General features: G+C 40.8%; 1 protein-coding gene across 1 annotated transcript; it reads left to right on the forward strand.

Moving 5' to 3' along the window:
• The first annotated feature begins 70 nt into the window (after nt 1–70).
• On the forward strand, nt 71–5,123 carry csrp1a (cysteine and glycine-rich protein 1a). The gene is made up of 6 exons (XM_061057497.1): nt 71–381; nt 1,699–1,808; nt 2,730–2,898; nt 2,976–3,105; nt 3,188–3,284; nt 4,636–5,123. The coding sequence occupies exons 2-6, from the start codon at nt 1,700–1,702 to the stop codon at nt 4,710–4,712; spliced, it is 582 nt and encodes a 193-aa protein (XP_060913480.1). The 5' UTR covers nt 71–381; nt 1,699; the 3' UTR covers nt 4,713–5,123.
• Nucleotides 5,124–17,704: the final 12,581 nt, after the last annotated feature.

The raw sequence follows: 17,704 nt of genomic DNA on the forward strand, positions 1-17,704 counted from the left end.
TCACCTCTTTCTCTCTCACCCCCCTCCCCCCTCCCCCCCCCACCTCTCTCTCTCAGGCAGTCTGAAACTCCCCGGTTACTTGACACACAATACATTCGCAGACTGAAACTACAACAACAGAAGCTCCTCCTTTTCAGCACATCTGGAGCAGTGAAAACGTGGAGAGGAACATACCCACATCGTTCTCTGACTTCTTTGTATTACTGGACTAATCTTACTCTTGAGTTGGTTCTATTGAAAAGTAGAAGTGCAACTCCTCTACCCTACCCTGGACTGCTGGTTTCCTGATCACACCCCAGCACTGCATTGACGCTCCTCTGACCAAAGAGTTCAACTTTAAACTGTTCATTGTCATTTAAAGGTTGCACCTACAAACAGCAGGTGAGTAATGTTAATCTTCCTGATATCTGTTTGCTTAAGTTACTACTGTACTTAATGTCTAATTCTTTCTGCTGATGCATGACCAGATAATCCCTCTGACACAATTTATTTTCTGTAAAGTTCTGCCGCAGGTCGGGTCTGAAGAGACTCCTTTGTTTGAAGAGTGATTATGATTGGAATTTGCAAAGAAGTAACAAAACAAGAAGTTATCTCTGTTTTTAGACTCTGTCTCAATCACACTGCTGACATGCAGGCACATCGACTTCTTAAACAAACTTCCTGATCTTTACTGACCTCTTACTTCTCATTCCTTCTCCTACGCCACATGTCTTAACTTGCAGAGCCATCGTTATCAAAATGTACCAGAATTCCTTTTCCAGAATAAGATTATAGTTTAGTTTAACAGAATCCAGATTATTCCCCTTTTTATCCTTTGCCCTCTCTAATCAGACTGACAGCTGTCAATCCTGCCCGTCCTGTCACAACCTGTTTGTCTTTTAAGATTCTTTTTTTTTTATATATTGAAAATTCACCTCCAACTGCAAGTCAAAGCACAAACTTAAAAATGAAGAATCCTGATAAATTGATATGTAACGCCTAATTAAGAAGCACAGTCTGCAGCAGTGATGAAGGCTGAGGCAGACAGGCAGCGACTAGATGGTGTGAGTCAGGAGGTGGGAGGGTTAGTCAGGAATGTGCATTTTGATCCTCCAGAATGGACTGGGTGGGTCCTGCTGGGAGACTGACTGAGTAGACACAGGCAGGCTGCCAAGAGCCTTTAAAATCCCAGCCTACTTAAAAAATGAAAACTCATCGGAAAGTCAGGTTTCACATTATTTCCAAACTGGCTGTCTGGAGTTTCTATAAGCGACTTTCATCTGATTTGAAATCTTGTTTTCCCCTCTGCTGGCTAGCTGCTATTAAGCAGAAGCCACAGAGGACTGGCGGTAGTAAAATTATAGTCTATGGGCCAGGCTTGACTAGGCCAAAATAATGTTCCAAAATACATGACGCATGTATGAAAGAATTTTCTGGATCCTTGATCCATTTCTTTTTCTATTTATGGCCTATTTCCACACCTAAACGAAAGCTTTTCAGTTAGGTCCATAAGGTTCATTTATCAATCACTAAGAATATAACTACGAACAGCCACAGTCACTGTGTTTGTACATCCGTCATAAACTGTCTCCTGGTGTATGTTTAGGTGCAGCATCTTTACAGAAAGATTGTGGACAAAAGTAAAAGTTGAGATTCTCATTTACAATTTTCCCAATGTTTGTGATTGTGTCTGTGTTTATGCTGCATGCATTACTAAAGGATGCCGTTAGGAGGAGGAAACAAGTGCGGCCGCTGTCAGAAGACAGTTTACTTTGCAGAGGAAGTACTGTGTGACGGGAGGAGCTTCCACAAGTCCTGCTTCCTGTGCAGTGAGTAAACTCTTTGCTACTTCTTGTAATTGTCATTGTGGAAACCACAGAACTTCTGATAGTTGGAACTTGTCATTAGAATTGGCAAAAGGCAAGTAGTACTAGGACAAATGTAAGCTGTAACTCAGCTGATCACAAACAAAAAGAAACACAAATCTAAGTTGTCGCATTTCCTGTGCATGTAGAAATAAAAGTTTATAATCTTTAGAGGCAATGTCCTTCTGTATGTGGAGTGGATATAGGTGTGAATTACAGTCTTATAAGAGACGTACACTCATAGTATATCCAACTGAAACTTGATGTTTTCTGATGATTTATCTGGATTTAAATTGATTCTAAGTGCCTGTATGTTGTACTAAAATAGAGATGTAACAATGACACACCATTCAAACAATACAAGTTTTTAGTTTGTTAAGATAGATGATGTCATTGATGTGATTGTTTGATGATAATGTGCATTGTAATTCTGTTCATAACATTTTTGTTATCATTTTTTTTTTTTTTTTTACATTTTATCTGTTCCTCTCCGTTTTAGACGTGTAGCTTAACTGCTGTCTTGTAAAATTTTACATCATACCTCCTTTTGTAACCCAAAAGAAAAAGTAATCAACACCAGAAACACAATATTATCTACATATAGCAGCTGTAAAAAATGTTTGCCATTAGGGTCAATTGCTACATTTACCCTAAATGGCCTCTGTCTCAACTTTTAAAAAAAATGTCAGTTGATAGAGATCAGAGTTATTTGTGTTTCCTGTGTTGTAATCGAACATTCCTGTGATGGAATTTAGATGAGAACATTTTTATTAAATAGAACTGTTCCATAAAAGGAAAGTTAAGAGTCTATCCAAACACATGAACATGTGCACAGCTATGCAAAACAACAACATGCTTACATGAATGTTCGTGTGAATTGTTCAGTGGTTTGTAAGAAGAGCTTGGACAGCACAACTGTTGCTGTACATGATGATGAAGTTTACTGCAAGGCATGCTACGGCAAGAAGTATGGTCCAAAGGGCTACGGCTACGGTCAGGGAGCAGGAACCCTCAGCATGGACAAGGGAGAGTCTCTGGGTATTAAACATGAAGAGTAAGTAAAACATAAACACACACGTTTTTAAGTATTTTTTAAAGGCCATTAAACAACATTTTGGATCTCTCTTCTAGAGCTGCTCCTCATCGTCCTACCACTAACCCAAACCCATCAAAGCTGGCTCAGAGGTTTGGAGGGTCAGAAAAGTGCCCTCGCTGTGGCAAGGCTGTCTATGCTGCTGAGAAAGTGATTGGAGCTGGGAGTGTAAGCAAAACACACACAAGTCTATATGTGCATTGAAATAATACACTCTTCTCATACAGATGTTCTATTTATATTTTTACAGTCATGGCATAAGACTGGATGTTTCACCTGTGCACAATGTGGGAAGAGCCTTGAGTCGACCACATTAGCTGACAAGGATGGAGAAATCTACTGCAAAGGTAAAAACCTAATGTCTTCACTCCCCGCTCGAGTTCAAATAAATCATACCGGTATTTACATTGCACTTTGTTAAGAAAAGTGCTGTATCATTACTGTTAGTATTAAATACTGTAGCATAAAGCCATACCATCTGGGTTATCACAATACTAGAATTTTAAACACAAAATGTGACACTACATCGTATTAAAAATCAAATGAAGACAAAATAAAGTCCTAACCACTCAATATCAGATCATTTCTAGTTTTTAATGACCAACGATTGAGTGCAAACTCCTGCTGTGGCAATGTTTCAGTACTGAAACAATGCCATTGTGTTTTTGCATTTTATTTGTTTTTTTTTTAAGTCATTTTTGGGGCCTTAATTGGATAGAACAGCTGAAGAGAGACAGAAATGCTGGAAGGAGAGAAAAGGGGATGACATGCAGCAAAGGGCAGAGGTCGGATTCAAACGCACAGCTGCTGAGGACTATAGCCTCTGTACATGTGGCGCGACATAACTCCCAGGCCATCAGTGCTATTTAGACTATTGTATCACTATTAATCCAGTTAAACCGGAATGTGAAAAAACTAACAGCAATTGTATCAACACGTTGTATCGTGAAGTACTGAAAATGTTGATGTTGATGTTGAAAAAATGTTTTTGTACAGAGCAAAAATACTTTTACACACACTGAACCGGTCACCAATTACAATAACACTAGGTCTGCAGCCAATAAATGGTTTCTTGAGTTTCTTTAAGTTGGTTGGTCTCTAAATGGAAACTTACAAACCTGTTCAAGACCATTTTAAAATTGAAAAGGACAATACCTCGTCCACATCTGAGCCACCACTTTGCTGTGGAGCTTCCAGTCCTTGAAGAGAGGGTTGCCTCTGGACAGTAAATCCGCTCCCCTGTTCAATATTCCTGGACACAAGGCTAGATCTCAGAGATAATAGGCGAGAGCTGCTCCGCATAATCAGTCCTCGTAGAAGGGGCAGAGAATGTTTCAGAGCCAGAAAGACAGCTTGGAGATCGAGGAAGTTTATATGAAACATCTGCATAGAAGCTCCATGTGCCATTCACAACCCTGCCCTCTTGCATTGCTCCTAATCACGCACGAGATGCACTCGTGTAACAATTTGACATAGAGAGATACCGAAACAAATGTTGAAAGAGAACTCGCCAAGGTTAACCCACTTTGTGACATCAGTAGCATTGAGGTTTCCCCCAGCTGAGGTTCAACATACTGCTAATGTTTGTTTTTGCTATCTAGCTTTGACTTAAAAAGACTTACGAGGGGGAGACATTTGCAACAAAATAATGTGTGTAAAAAATGTGGAGAATTGTGACATCACCTTTCTTTCCAACAGCCTGTTACGGCAAAAACTTTGGTCCCAAAGGATTTGGATACGGACAGGGGGCCGGGGCGCTGTCGCACACCCAGTGACGACCACCGGGATCCTCGTTAGCGGTTTCTCAAGGATGCTGCACTTCTGTGTTCTTCCTGCAGGGGGCAGACTGTTGATCGACAACCAACATAAGCCTTGCAGACAGCTTCACAAGTAATTCATAATATGACAGTGGAAATGCTAATACCATGCTATTCTGATACAGGCCAAAGCCAAAATAATTTATTGTGCTTTTATAGTTAATTCTGATAGTTAAGTGAATTCAGTTAATTTTGACTCAACTTTATAAAGGCCTACTAATACAATATTATACTATCTGCTTCAACTAACTTTTATTATCCTCTTCTTTGGGGCTGTTTATTCACATTCAACAAAGACAGTTAATGCTGCTTTTTAATAATGGGAATATTACAATTGAAATAAATATTAAATACATAATATAAATCATATTCCTTTGTTTCTTTTTGGATTCACAAATGAAATAATAACATGAGTAAAACTGTGTATGTGTAACTTTTAATTAGGCCATATCACCCTGCCCTGCTCCCTCGTTACCAAATCAAAACCTCCAGATTTTTTCCCGTATCAGATCCTTAGTTTTCAAACTATTTCCACTGCTGCTGACTAAAATGACATCACTTGAATCAATCAGAAATCACTCAGCCACCTCTGGAATCACAAGAAGCCTTAAACAAGTTTATTTTAATACAACACTACTTAAGAATTTAAAGTTCACATATTATCCTCCTTTTCAACAAGTTTAAAAAGGTCTAAGAGCTCCTCAAAACATGTCTGTGAAGTTTATTTTCAAAAACTCTGATCATGTATTTTAGAATGCCTATAAACCCCTCTATTTAAGCCTTGCTCAGAACAGGCTGTTTCTGTGTCTGTAGCTTTAAATGCAAATGAGCTGTGTCCACGCCCCTCTCCGGAAGGGCTTGGGTAAATTGGGCTTTCTCCCGCAGGAGAGACCTTGTTTACGGTGCGATGGCAGACTCAGAGGACAGAACAAAAACCTGTTGTGGGAGTGTCACCCACCTGTGGGAGGGGTTGCTGCCCTTTGTGATGTCACAAAGGGAAAATCTCCAAAGGCCTGTTTGAGCACAAATTCTTTTGAAAAGTGAAGCAGGTAAAAGATGGAGAGGATGGACTATTTCTCATAATTTGGGGGTTTGCTAAGGACGCATATTAGTGTTAGAAAAACATGTTGTATTTTGCATATGTGACCTTTATTAAAAGAGGTAATGGGTAAAATTGGTGGCGTTCCCTTTAAAGTATTTTTTTTAATAAAAATGTGGCTCCACCCACAAATCTATAGCCACAGCTTATTAACTTATTAACGTAGCCTTCTTGGATGGATGACATAACATACCATCAGAGGTGTCAAGTAACGAAGTACAAATACTTCATTACCTTACTTAAGTAGAAATTTTGGGTATCGATACTTTACGGGAGTAATTATTTTTCAGCCGACTTTTTACTTCTACTCCTTACATTTTTGCGCAATTATCTGTACTTTCTACTCCTTACATTTTAAAAATAGCCTCGTTACTCCTATTTCATTTCGGCTTGTTTTCATTCCGGCTTGTCATCGTTCAAAAAAACACAAAAACAAAAAAAAAACCTATCCAGATAAATTGCACCATCCAGATAGAGTGAATTTGATTGTGGTTGGATGAGAAGTATAAACATATACCATTCCGACTCCCTATTGTTTTGTGCGCGATCAAGCGCACCTGCACATGACACAAATCACGTCACACTTAAAGGCAACTAGTCATCATATCTTCCTCTCCATGGAACACATGTTAATGCTCAGTAGTACACATATATGGTTCTTTAATGTATTTGCATTGTACTAAAATGCGTTCATTGTCAATGGGCATAAATGCGGCTGAAACACGTGCATCCCAAATTTTCCAACATTAACATTTTAATATAACATTATAGTCATTATGGCCTTTAGAAAAATGTTTTTTTGGGGAGGTGGGGTAGTGCACTAAAGGCCCCTGTGGCGCGGCCTAAGCTTTTGTCCTTAATGGAATTTTTTCCCCTGACATTACTTTTACTTTTATACTTTAAGTAGTTTTGAAACCAATACTTGCTTTGTTCAACTCAAAGCTTGAGTTGATACTTCAATTTCTACAGAAGTCTTTTTAAACCCTAGTATCTATACTTCTACCTGAGTAATGAATGTGAATACTTTTGACATCTCTGCATACCATAACATATTGGCTTGAATATAAAATTTGTTTCCCCCTTAAAAACACCTGAAAAGTGATGTTAACTTATATTCTGGATCTAGACTTTGAAACGCCATTATACTTTCAGCTGATGATCTGTATAGTGTATTGCTCATGACTGAGGCCAGCTGTCATTCACAGCCGCAGAGAAGGTCATGTTAATTCACAATTGAGGCGGAGTGTAGATGCAGATGGTTATCAATGCAGAATTGATCTGAATAAGATCACACACACACACACACACACACACACACACACACACACACACACACACACACACACACACACACACACACACACACACACACACACACACACACACACACACACACACACACACACACACACACACACACACACACACACACACACACACACACACACACACACACACACACACACACACACACACACACACACACACACACACACACACACACACACACACACACACACACACACACACACACACACACACACACACACACACACACACACACACACACACACACAGAAATAAAAGTGTTTTCCTTGTAAAAACAAGATTTGCTCTTTAAAATGTATTTTTCAAAAATGATTCATGAAAAGGAAGGGTTCCTCTTATATTCAGGGCCATCTTATATTCAGGCCACTTACAGGTTTTTTTGGGGTTTTTTTTTATAGGATTTTGGTTAGGGCATGTTTTTAATGAAGGAAACATTAAAATGTTGTAATGTCTCAGTAAAAAAAAACTCAGTTTGATATTAAGATTTCAAGCTTAAGATACATATATTCAGTCCCCACATCAACCACATGGGGGTAGCAGAGGTAAATCATTGTGGTGTTCAGACTCTGTATGAATCACACTCCTGACATGCAAGCACATCGACATCTTTACTGAGTTGACACCTCTTATTTCTCATTCCTTCTCCAAGTCTAAGGCTACTGTTATCAAAATGTACCAGAATTCCTCTTCCAGAAAAAGATGCAAATAACTTTAGTTTAACAGAATAAAGATTATTCCCCTTTGTATCCTTTGCCCTCTCTGGTCAGACTGACAGCTGTCAATCCTGTCTATCCTGTCACAACCTGTTTGTCTTGTAAGATTTATTTTTTTTCCCATTGAAAATTCCCCTCTAACTGCAAGTCAAAGTACCAACATAAAAAATGAAGGAACTAACCTGTCTTTCTCATCTCTGTTTTATGTAATTCTTCTCGGGCTGTCTTCACAGCTTGGAGTTCAGCTCATGTCCAATCCACTACTGTCATTTTCTGTTTCACTGACTATGACTCCTCCATATTTAATCTAAAACAACATAAACATAAAAAGGTTATAACATTTTTGAGACTCCTCATTTGCCACGTCAAGTAAAATTTCCATGCTGAGCTACTGTTTGTAACTTTATCAGCTGATTTAAATCATTTGACTGACTCTTTTCCATTTCCCAGGACTTTAGAACATGCAAAAGCCAGTTTGTGTCAGTGTGGATTTTAATATGAATGCTGTCTCCCAAAACAAAAATAATGAAGGGCTTACTTTCCTCTTTGTTTCACAATAATTCCTGGAATGTTTTCACTGCAACCTCACACAGTTTAGAGTCCTGTGCCTTTACAAGCTTTAGAGGGTGCTCATCTGTTGGAGTACTTAAACACATGCCAGATACTGACTCAACAGTCAACTAATTAAAGCCCATTGATTCTGGTTATTTATTTGGATTAAAATAATTAGCTCAATTGGGTAGTACATTTTAAAAATAGTATGTGATAGACAATGTGCAAAAAGAACTTAATTTGTAATAATCCTGATAAACTGATATGTAACGATCTTCTTATATTGTATGAAATAATAAATAACATGGGTGTGTTCAAAGGTAATATGAAATGGCCTTACAATTTCATGCTTTATTTCACCCTGTTAGAGCTACAGCTGCTCCTACAACATGTTCCCGGCCTAATAAAACAAACCCAGATTAAGAGGCACAGTCTGCAGCAGTGATGAAGGCTGAGGCAGACAGGCAGTGACTAGATGAGTGACTAGTGAGTCGTGGGGCAGAAAGGTGGGAGGGTTGGTCAGCAATGTGGATGTTGATTCACCAGAATGGACTGGGAGGGTCCTGCTGGGAAACTCCACTTATTTCCAAAGTGGAGTTTCGATAAGAGAGAGCGACTTTGATCTCTGATTAACAAAATAAAAAAAGGTTTTCTTGTTTTTCCCTCTGCTGGCTAGCTGCTATTACGCAGAAACCACAGAGGACTGACGGTAGTGAAATTTTAGTCTATGGGCCAGGCTTGACTGGGCCAAAAAAAAATGTGCAAAAATGTGGGTTTCTAACAACAAAAACTCTGTTTGAAAACTATATGTATGATGCATGTGTGACAGAATTTTCTGGATCCTTGACCTTGATCCATTTCTTTTTCCTATTTAAGTTCTAGTTCTACACCTAAATTACAGCGTAGCACCTGTGGTCCTAACCTGGTTGGATAGATAACATCTAGGTCCTAAGAGAGTATGCACCGTGAATGACTCACAAAAAGGAGTTGGTGTTGGTTTGAACAGTTGACACTCTTAATGCCTTTTCAGCATCAATAAACATTTACAGCAGTGTTGTGTGTATAAAACATAGAAGAAAAATAAAATTCTGTGAAAATAAAATAAAACCAAAAGAAATTGTCCTTTCGAGAGGAGTTGTGAGAAAAGTTCAACGCGCAAAAAGAGTTCAGTTTCGGGGGAAAGATCCAGAAGTGTGTGTTCAATGTCTAATGTCTAGGCGGCTGTGGCTCAGTTGGTAGCGTTGTCGCCTCTCAACCGGAAGGTCAAGGATTCAATCCCCAGCTGAGCATCCAATGTGTCCTTGGGCAAGACACTTAACCCCGCATTGCTCCCCCTGCTTCGGTGGCGGTTTATGAATGGTGTTGTACGTCGTTAAAAGCATCGGCTAAGTGAATTGTAACATTGTCTAATACTATTACCCGGGTAGGTTAATGAGAGTGTATGTGTCTTATCTGGAGGCAACAAATCTGACATCCTCTGAGCAGGTCCTGCAACTGGCCACACTGCGTGAAAGACCGTCCTCAGATTCACTGGGCCGGGCTCGCCATCACCGGGTTCATCTATGTTCTGGTACTTCAAAAAATAAAAAACAAACCGGAGATTCATAAAGAGGATAATAACTCGACAGAAGTTATCTTGCTCAGCTGCAACGCACACAAGCATCCAATAGGCCTGCAACGTGTTCACTTCTTTGTGCGTGTGTGTGGGCGGGCCCACATAGAGTTTAAGTCATCTTATTAACATTTCCAAGGTGTAGGACATTTCAGAGATACAGTTAACTGTGTTTAATACTATTCAAAGCACTAATATTTGTGTTTGTGCAAAAACGTGAAGTACACTTTACATGTTTTTCCCCCAAACGTTGTCTGGGGTCAGTTTTTTTTAATACAAGTAATTAAGAATACAGTGTTTAACAATTTACTTTTCGTGGCAAATAAAGTCGTTTAAGTAAATCTAATTCAGGTAAACCTTCGGGTAGCTACCTTTAACACAAAACAAACCCTACCGCCCCATCATTCTAGTCAAAGTAGTTTCTAAATCTAAGACAGTTAGAGTGGTGGGGTGCTACACATTTAACAACAGAGTAGGCCCTCTTACCTCAGATGTACGGCTAATCGCTGCTCTGGGCCAATCGGGTTCCCTTAAATTGTTCCTCTGCCTCCTCAGCCTTGGAGCTAGCTGTTGAAGCAGTGTTTCATGTCCCACAAACTGTCCTGAAGTAGGTCCTGAAGCGGCTGTGGTAGGCCTACAGTTTCAGCTCCTGAACCAAACAGTGGAACTCACCAAGTTTTCCTCGCCTGTTCAGAATCAGATGTTATCTCGTTTTAGGAAAACAAGCACCAAATCATCATCACTTTATGTCGAGTCCATGATTGTTTGCTGTCTGGGTCTTGACTTCCGTTGCGCGATTGCTTTTTCTTAGAATTCACATAATTTATTTGTAAAATTGCATAGCTCCTGCTGTGCATAGATAGGCGCCTCCGAATTATTCGCAATTTCGTGCCGTTTATTAGCGTCAACCTTGGTGTGCAAAGGCCAACTTGTCAATAACATGCACTAATGTGACAAGCTTTGCTCTTTATTTTCCTAACTCGTTATATCTTAGTGCATAGTGTTAGATTACCCCCACTAAACAAAATCAGAATGTCGCAAGGTCACAAGTGGGGGAACTGACAAAACACTGCACCTTTACTGAAAGGTATCACGTAAGTGGGCCTTGGGTTTCTTTCTTACAAAAGATCAGTAGGAATCAACAGAGGGAGTCACAAAATGGCTGAAAGAAAATTGTGTTTTCAAAACACACACTCAAATGAGAGATTCATTCACAAACAAAACACAGAAAGCAAACTGATGGCGTTGACTCTCTTGATACACTCAAGCAACTGGGCAACGAGGCATTCCACATCCCTATATAGCCTCCCAGCCCAGCTGATTATTCAACAGCCATCAGGTGAGGAGAGCATCACAGGTGCAGTCAATCGCTTCTGACAAGCAAGGAAACCTGTTACCTTTTCCATGGGTATCTATCCATAACAATAGCAATTAAAAAATACCATGAATAGCCTGTCACCAGACGCCCTGTAAACAACAATTTGTCTACTTTGAATTCCTAAATGTTGTGGTATTGCCTGTAGATTTACCTCTGCACAACATGGAGGAACTGGGCCATGTAGAGGAAACACTACAGGCAACAGAGGCCCCACAAATACTGGTCATTTATTTCTGCAGCAATCCAGGAGTTTCATCAACAATCTTCAATGATGTCCAAAGAGGGTACAATTGTCATTGAACAAGAGCGATTGTATAAGCGTGGTTTTCTAAAGAGAACACAAACAAAGAAACAAAATATATTATCAATGACTTGCTCCTCGTAAGCAAAAGATTAATAGACAACTTAAAATATAACTGAAAATTCCAGGCATTTATACAGGATTAAAACACTTCTGCAAAATGTCCAGCAGGGGTCTCCCTATTACATGGAATACAGCACGTGTTTTCAAATATGGAACTTAATTCACACAATTAAGGGCAATTAAACACTTTAAACGGTATAGCACGGTAACACTGCTACAATATGCACACATTTACATTTACCTTTTAATGAACCAGTCTACAAATAATGACTTTTAAGATAAATAAACAATCCTGCAAATGCAAACAACTTATAGGTAATATCCTACATAACTGAAGCCCATAACACTCACTGTTTCATGTACGCACGACTCCAGAAAAGTCCGACGATAACGGCAACAAACCACCTGTTCAATTATCAGCACCGCTCTGAACGGGGCTTGTGCAGTGCGCATGTCTTATGACGCCACAGTCTTCAGGGGGGGGCTTGATGGCAATACCCCGACAGCCCGCCGGCGTGTCGTCAGAGTAGGGAAATTTGCACAGCCACCTCCAAAGTAACAGAGTGGGTTTGCAATCCTCAAAATGTCCCTGCTTGAGATCGGGATTGCCGTCAGTCCTTTGGTATCGCAGGGAGTGGGATGAGCTTGGCCACAGGGCGAGTATAGGTCGTCCCCTTCATGTTTACTTCATCTGAACGTATTTTGCCATCATCGCTTGTAATCACTTTGGTGACACGCCCAACTGGCCATAGGGCTCTTGGCAACTGCGGGTCGATAACCATGACCACTTGGTCTGTGGTGAAGTCTGGGTTAGGTGTGAGCCATTTCCTACGAAGTTGAAGGGTAGGAAGGTAGTTACGGGTAAACTTAACCCAGAAATGGTCAGCTAGTACCTGGCTGTGTTTCCAGCGACGACGTCCTCGTAGGTCACTGGTGCCATACACTGCTTGTGGCAATGACGCATTTCCCATGCACCGCTGAAATGTGGAGCAAGCGGAGGATTGAATTTGAACCTAATGCTCTGTTAAGCAAGCTGTTCATTCAAAGATGGCTCAAGGACAGCAAAGGCTTCCTGCAACTCACATTCTCCTCCCCGAAAGTTGGTACCTCTGTCACAGAGGATCTCATACGGCTTCCCTCTTCTAGCCACGAATCGTCGCAAGGCAAGCAAAAAGGAGTCTGTGTCCATGCTGCACAAAAGGTCTAAGTGCACACATCTTGTGGTGAGGCATTTAAATATTATACCTCATCGTTTCTCCTGCCTGCGCCCTATTTTCACTGTGTAAGGGCCAAAGCGGTCAACTCCAGTGGACCAATATCGTGGTTAGCTGATGCGTAGCCTTGCAAGGGGACTTACTGCACCACTTACGACACTCTACACATTCATGTTGGTGTTTTTTGATCACTTGTCGCCCATGAAGTATCCAACATGTTCTTCGTATTTCTGCAAATACACGGTCAGGACCTGGATGTAAAAGACGGTTGTCATAGTCCTTAACCAATAGCTTTGTAACAGGCTGGTCTGGTGCAAGAAATATGGGATGTATGGCGTCCTCTTTCAGTATTTCTGCCTTTCTCAGCCTACCTCCGACCCTGATTAAACCCAAGGCCTTGTCATACACAGGTGACAAAGGGAGCAAACGTCTATTATGGCTGAGAGGCTTACCTGTCTGTAGTGCAGCACACTCTGCAGGAAAACATTCCTGTTGTGACCTTTTCAAGACAGCAATCTCTGTCTCTCGCCGGCTGGAAGCAGTCACAGGTGGAGCAGTCACAGGTGGAGCAGCCACCCCGTGAATGGACTGATAAGTGACACTCAACAGTTCAGACCATGAGTTAAACTGTGTGAGTTCTGGAACCATGGGGCATATCGCTGTGATGTTGCCACAGAATGTGGTGTTCCGGGTCTCCTCAGTTTGTGCAGGAACCACTGTGGGGTGAGCTGACCAGTCAGCAGGAGACTGATAAAGAAATGTTGGGCCCTGCGTCCAGCGGTTAGGCTTAGTTAGATCCAGCAGAGATTTCCCCCTGGTGTTTTCGTCAGCAGGGTTCTCTTCAGATGGGACATATCTCCAGCTGTCGGCTCCAACAAGCTTCTGAATCTCTGCGATCCGAGTCCCAACAAACTTTTTGTATTGCTGAGATTCTGACTGGATCCAATGTAGAACAGTAGTAGAATCAGTCCACAGTGTTGTTTGCCGTAATGGCAAGGTCAGTTCTGTTTGCAGCACCTTTGCTAACTGGGCTCCAGCAAGGGCAGCACATAGCTCAAGACGAGGTATGGAGAGTTGTTTTTTAGGTGCTACACGGGACCTTCCCATCACAAAGGACACTTGAACTCTGCCCAAGTTGTCTTCAACCCTTAAATAAGCCACAGAGCCATAAGCTCTCTCTGAGGCATCAGAGAAGATGTGTAGATCGACAGGTGTACTTGCGAACATTTACGGCCCCAACAACGACGACCCATCCTTCTTCCACAATTTCTTCTTACTACTAAATAACTCATCCAATATCATCATAGCTGGAGACTTCAAAACAGTTATCAACCCCACAACTGACCGCTCGAGCACCCCCGCAAACTCAAGAATCTGGCACTCCACTGAAATAATTAAGCAATACATGATTAATCTTGGACTTGGCGATAGTTGGAGAATGAGAAATCCATCATCCAGAGAATATTCTTACTTTTCACCCCTCCACCAATCTTCCTCCAGAATAGATTTCTTCCTCAAAAGTAATTCACTCTCCCGACACATTAGAGAAAATACAATTCATCCCATCATAATCAGTGATCACGCTCCAGTCTCCCTATCAATTAACGTCAAATCACACATCAAGCCGCCCACAAGATGCCACTTTAATACATCACTTCTACAAGACCCTGATTTTATGTCATTGATTAGGAGAGAGTGGGCATTCTTTCTGGAGATGAACGACTCTCCAAACATTTCACCGTCACTTGTATGGGAAACAGGCAAAACAGTAATAAGAGGACTAATAATATCATATTCATCACACAAGAAAAAACAGCAACAAAAACAGGAAAATGATCTAGACACAAAAATCAAACAATTATCAAGACTACACAGCGATAACCCCAGTGAACAAACACAAAAGTTCATTATCCAACAGCTCAAATATGAGAACTTTCAATACAGTAACAAATCAAGCAAATACCTGGCTAATCTTCTACAATTCAAAAAGGAAAAACCAATAATGCCATCTATACTTAACACTGATGGCACCATCACCCATAACCCAGAAGATATAAATAAAGTATTTTATACATTTTACAGCAACCTGTACTCCCCCGATCATGAACCCAACCAATCAGAAATAGACACCTTTCTAAATAACCTAGAACTACCAACCCTGCCATCAGAACAAGCCAACTTTTTAGATACACCCATCACCACTGATGAACTACACAGAGCCCTAAATAAAATACCAAACAATAAATCTCCTGGACCAGACGGACTTCCTGCAGAATTTTACAAACACTTTTGGGACATATTATCACCACTATTCCATAGAGTTAGTTAAAGCAACCTCCAACATACTCACACACATGAACACCGCTGTAATGACACTACTTTTGAAACCCAATAAGGACACAACCCACCCCTCCAGCTACCGCGCCCTCTCACTTATCAACACTGATTTAAAAATTATTACAAAAACACTAATAACAAGACTAGAGACAGTTACTCCAATGATAATCCACCCCGACCAAACTGGTTTTTATCAAAAACAGATTAAAATAACATCTGCAGGCTTTTCAACTTAATCCACATATCACAACAAAAACAGGACAAAACCATGATCGTCTCATTGGATGCAGAAAGGGCCTTTGACAAAGTTAACTGGACATTCTTATTCTGCGCCTTACGCAAGTTTGGTTTTGGAGTCGTTCATCCACTGGGTAAGAACACTATACACATCACCTAAGGCCACAATAATCACAAATGGGATCACTTCACCGAACTTCACACTACACCAAGGGACCAGACAAGGATGCCCACTCTCTCCATCCCTATTTGCAATTTTCATCGAACCACTCGCAGCAGCAATAAGACAAAACAATAACATTAAAGGAATCTACAGAGAACAAGCAGAGCATAAAATAAGCCTTTACGCAGACGATTTATTGTTACACCTTCGAAACCCTTCAACGTCATTACAAGAAACCTTCAATATTATTACCAATTTTTCTTCCGTCTCTCACTATACCATAAAAAATAGAGGATGACTTTAAGCGTTGGACCAAACTACCACTCACTCTCATTGGACGAATCGCCACAGTTAAAATGAAAACCCTACCACAGATTAATTATTCATTCTCAATGCTCCCAATTACTCCCACTGACAAATGGTTTAAATCAATAGACTCATTATCATCACAATTTTACTGGAAAAACAAAAAAGCTAGAATTTCATTAAAAGCATTACAAAACCACAAGTCACAGGGCGGCCTCGAAGGACCAAACTTTCTCTACTACCATCTGTCAAATCAATTACAATATTTATTCAAATGGACGCAAAAAGAAAAACACAACAATCAGTGGCTAGAACTGGAACAAAACCAATGTAAAACCACTTCAATTGCAGACTTCCCCTTCCTACCACAATCAATTAAAAAACTGGACTACCACAAAACCATCACCATATCCTCAACTCTGACAGCCTGGTGGAAAACTCATAGTATCACCAAGTCATCACTATCAACATGTAGATACACCCCAATATGGCATAATCCAGACTTCCAGCTACACAACACCCCCATCTACTTCCCATCATGGCAACAAAAAGGATTCACTCAACTCAATCACCTATTTCAAAACAATCAGTTTATATCACTCAATTCATTAATCCAGAAGTACGGGGTTGGGAGGGACCAGTTCCTACAGTATCAACAATTCAAATCAATAGTCAAATCCAAAATTAATATAACTAACAACACTCTGCGACCCTCCCAACTAAGTGAAGAAATCATGAAAATCAATAATTCAAATGAAATCATCTCTAAACTTTATAAACTTATAGCCACATCAACAACCTCCATTACACTCCCCACTACAAAATGGGAAAAGGATCTGACGCTGCCCCCCAACCCTGACTTCTGGACACAAATCAATAAAAACATCTTTTCTATGACCAATAATACAAATTTACAACTTATACAATACAAAACCATCCACAGGACATCACTTAAGGTAAAATGTTCAAAATGGGTTTAGCTAACACAGACATCTGTTCACAATGCACTCATGGTTGCACAATCCATTCATAATTCACCTAAATCTCAGAAAAATCATACCTCAAACTGAAGCCACATACATATCCACAAATCCATGAGTAATACCCACACTCCACATAATATTTTCCTTATTTAAGTATTTTCCTCTCGACTCTCTGTCGACCTGGAAAAACAGCTAAAGTTCCCCCAGCACATTGTCAAAACCACCCAGAGGCCAGACATCCTCCTAGTCTCAGAGGAGACCAGAAACATCATCCTGATGGAGCTGACAGTGCCATGGGAGGACCGCCTGGAGGAGGCTCACGAGAGAAAGAGGGCCAAGTATGAAGACCTGGTCATCGACTGCCGCAAGCAGGGCTGGAAGGCGAGGTGTCTGCCCATCGAGGTTGGCTGCAGAGGGTTTGCGGGGCAGTCACTCTATAAGACCTTGAGTGCACTGGGCATCACCAGAGTGGAGAGGAGAAGAGCCATCAAGAACATCACCGAGGAAGCAGAGAAAGCCTCGAGATGGCTCTGGATCAGGAGAGGAGATCCATGGGGAGTAGTAAATGCCACCTGAACACAAGCCAGGTCTTATTAACCATGGCTCGGTCGCCTGAGCGAGGGTGTATGATGATTGAAAGACCCAAAACACCCGATGACCCCA

This window comes from Labrus mixtus, chromosome 15 (assembly GCF_963584025.1).
Source record: "Labrus mixtus chromosome 15, fLabMix1.1, whole genome shotgun sequence".
Taxonomy (NCBI): Eukaryota; Metazoa; Chordata; class Actinopteri; order Labriformes; family Labridae; genus Labrus; species Labrus mixtus.

Coding starts and splice junctions, on each gene's coding strand:
- csrp1a (XM_061057497.1), top strand. CDS start 1,700: ATGCCGTTAGGAGGAGGAAACAAGTGCGGCCGCTGTCAGAAGACAGTT. Junction 1,809..2,729: donor CAAGTCCTGCTTCCTGTGCA/GTGAGTAAACTC, acceptor TGAATTGTTCAG/TGGTTTGTAAGAAGAGCTTG. Junction 3,106..3,187: donor AAGTGATTGGAGCTGGGAGT/GTAAGCAAAACA, acceptor ATATTTTTACAG/TCATGGCATAAGACTGGATG.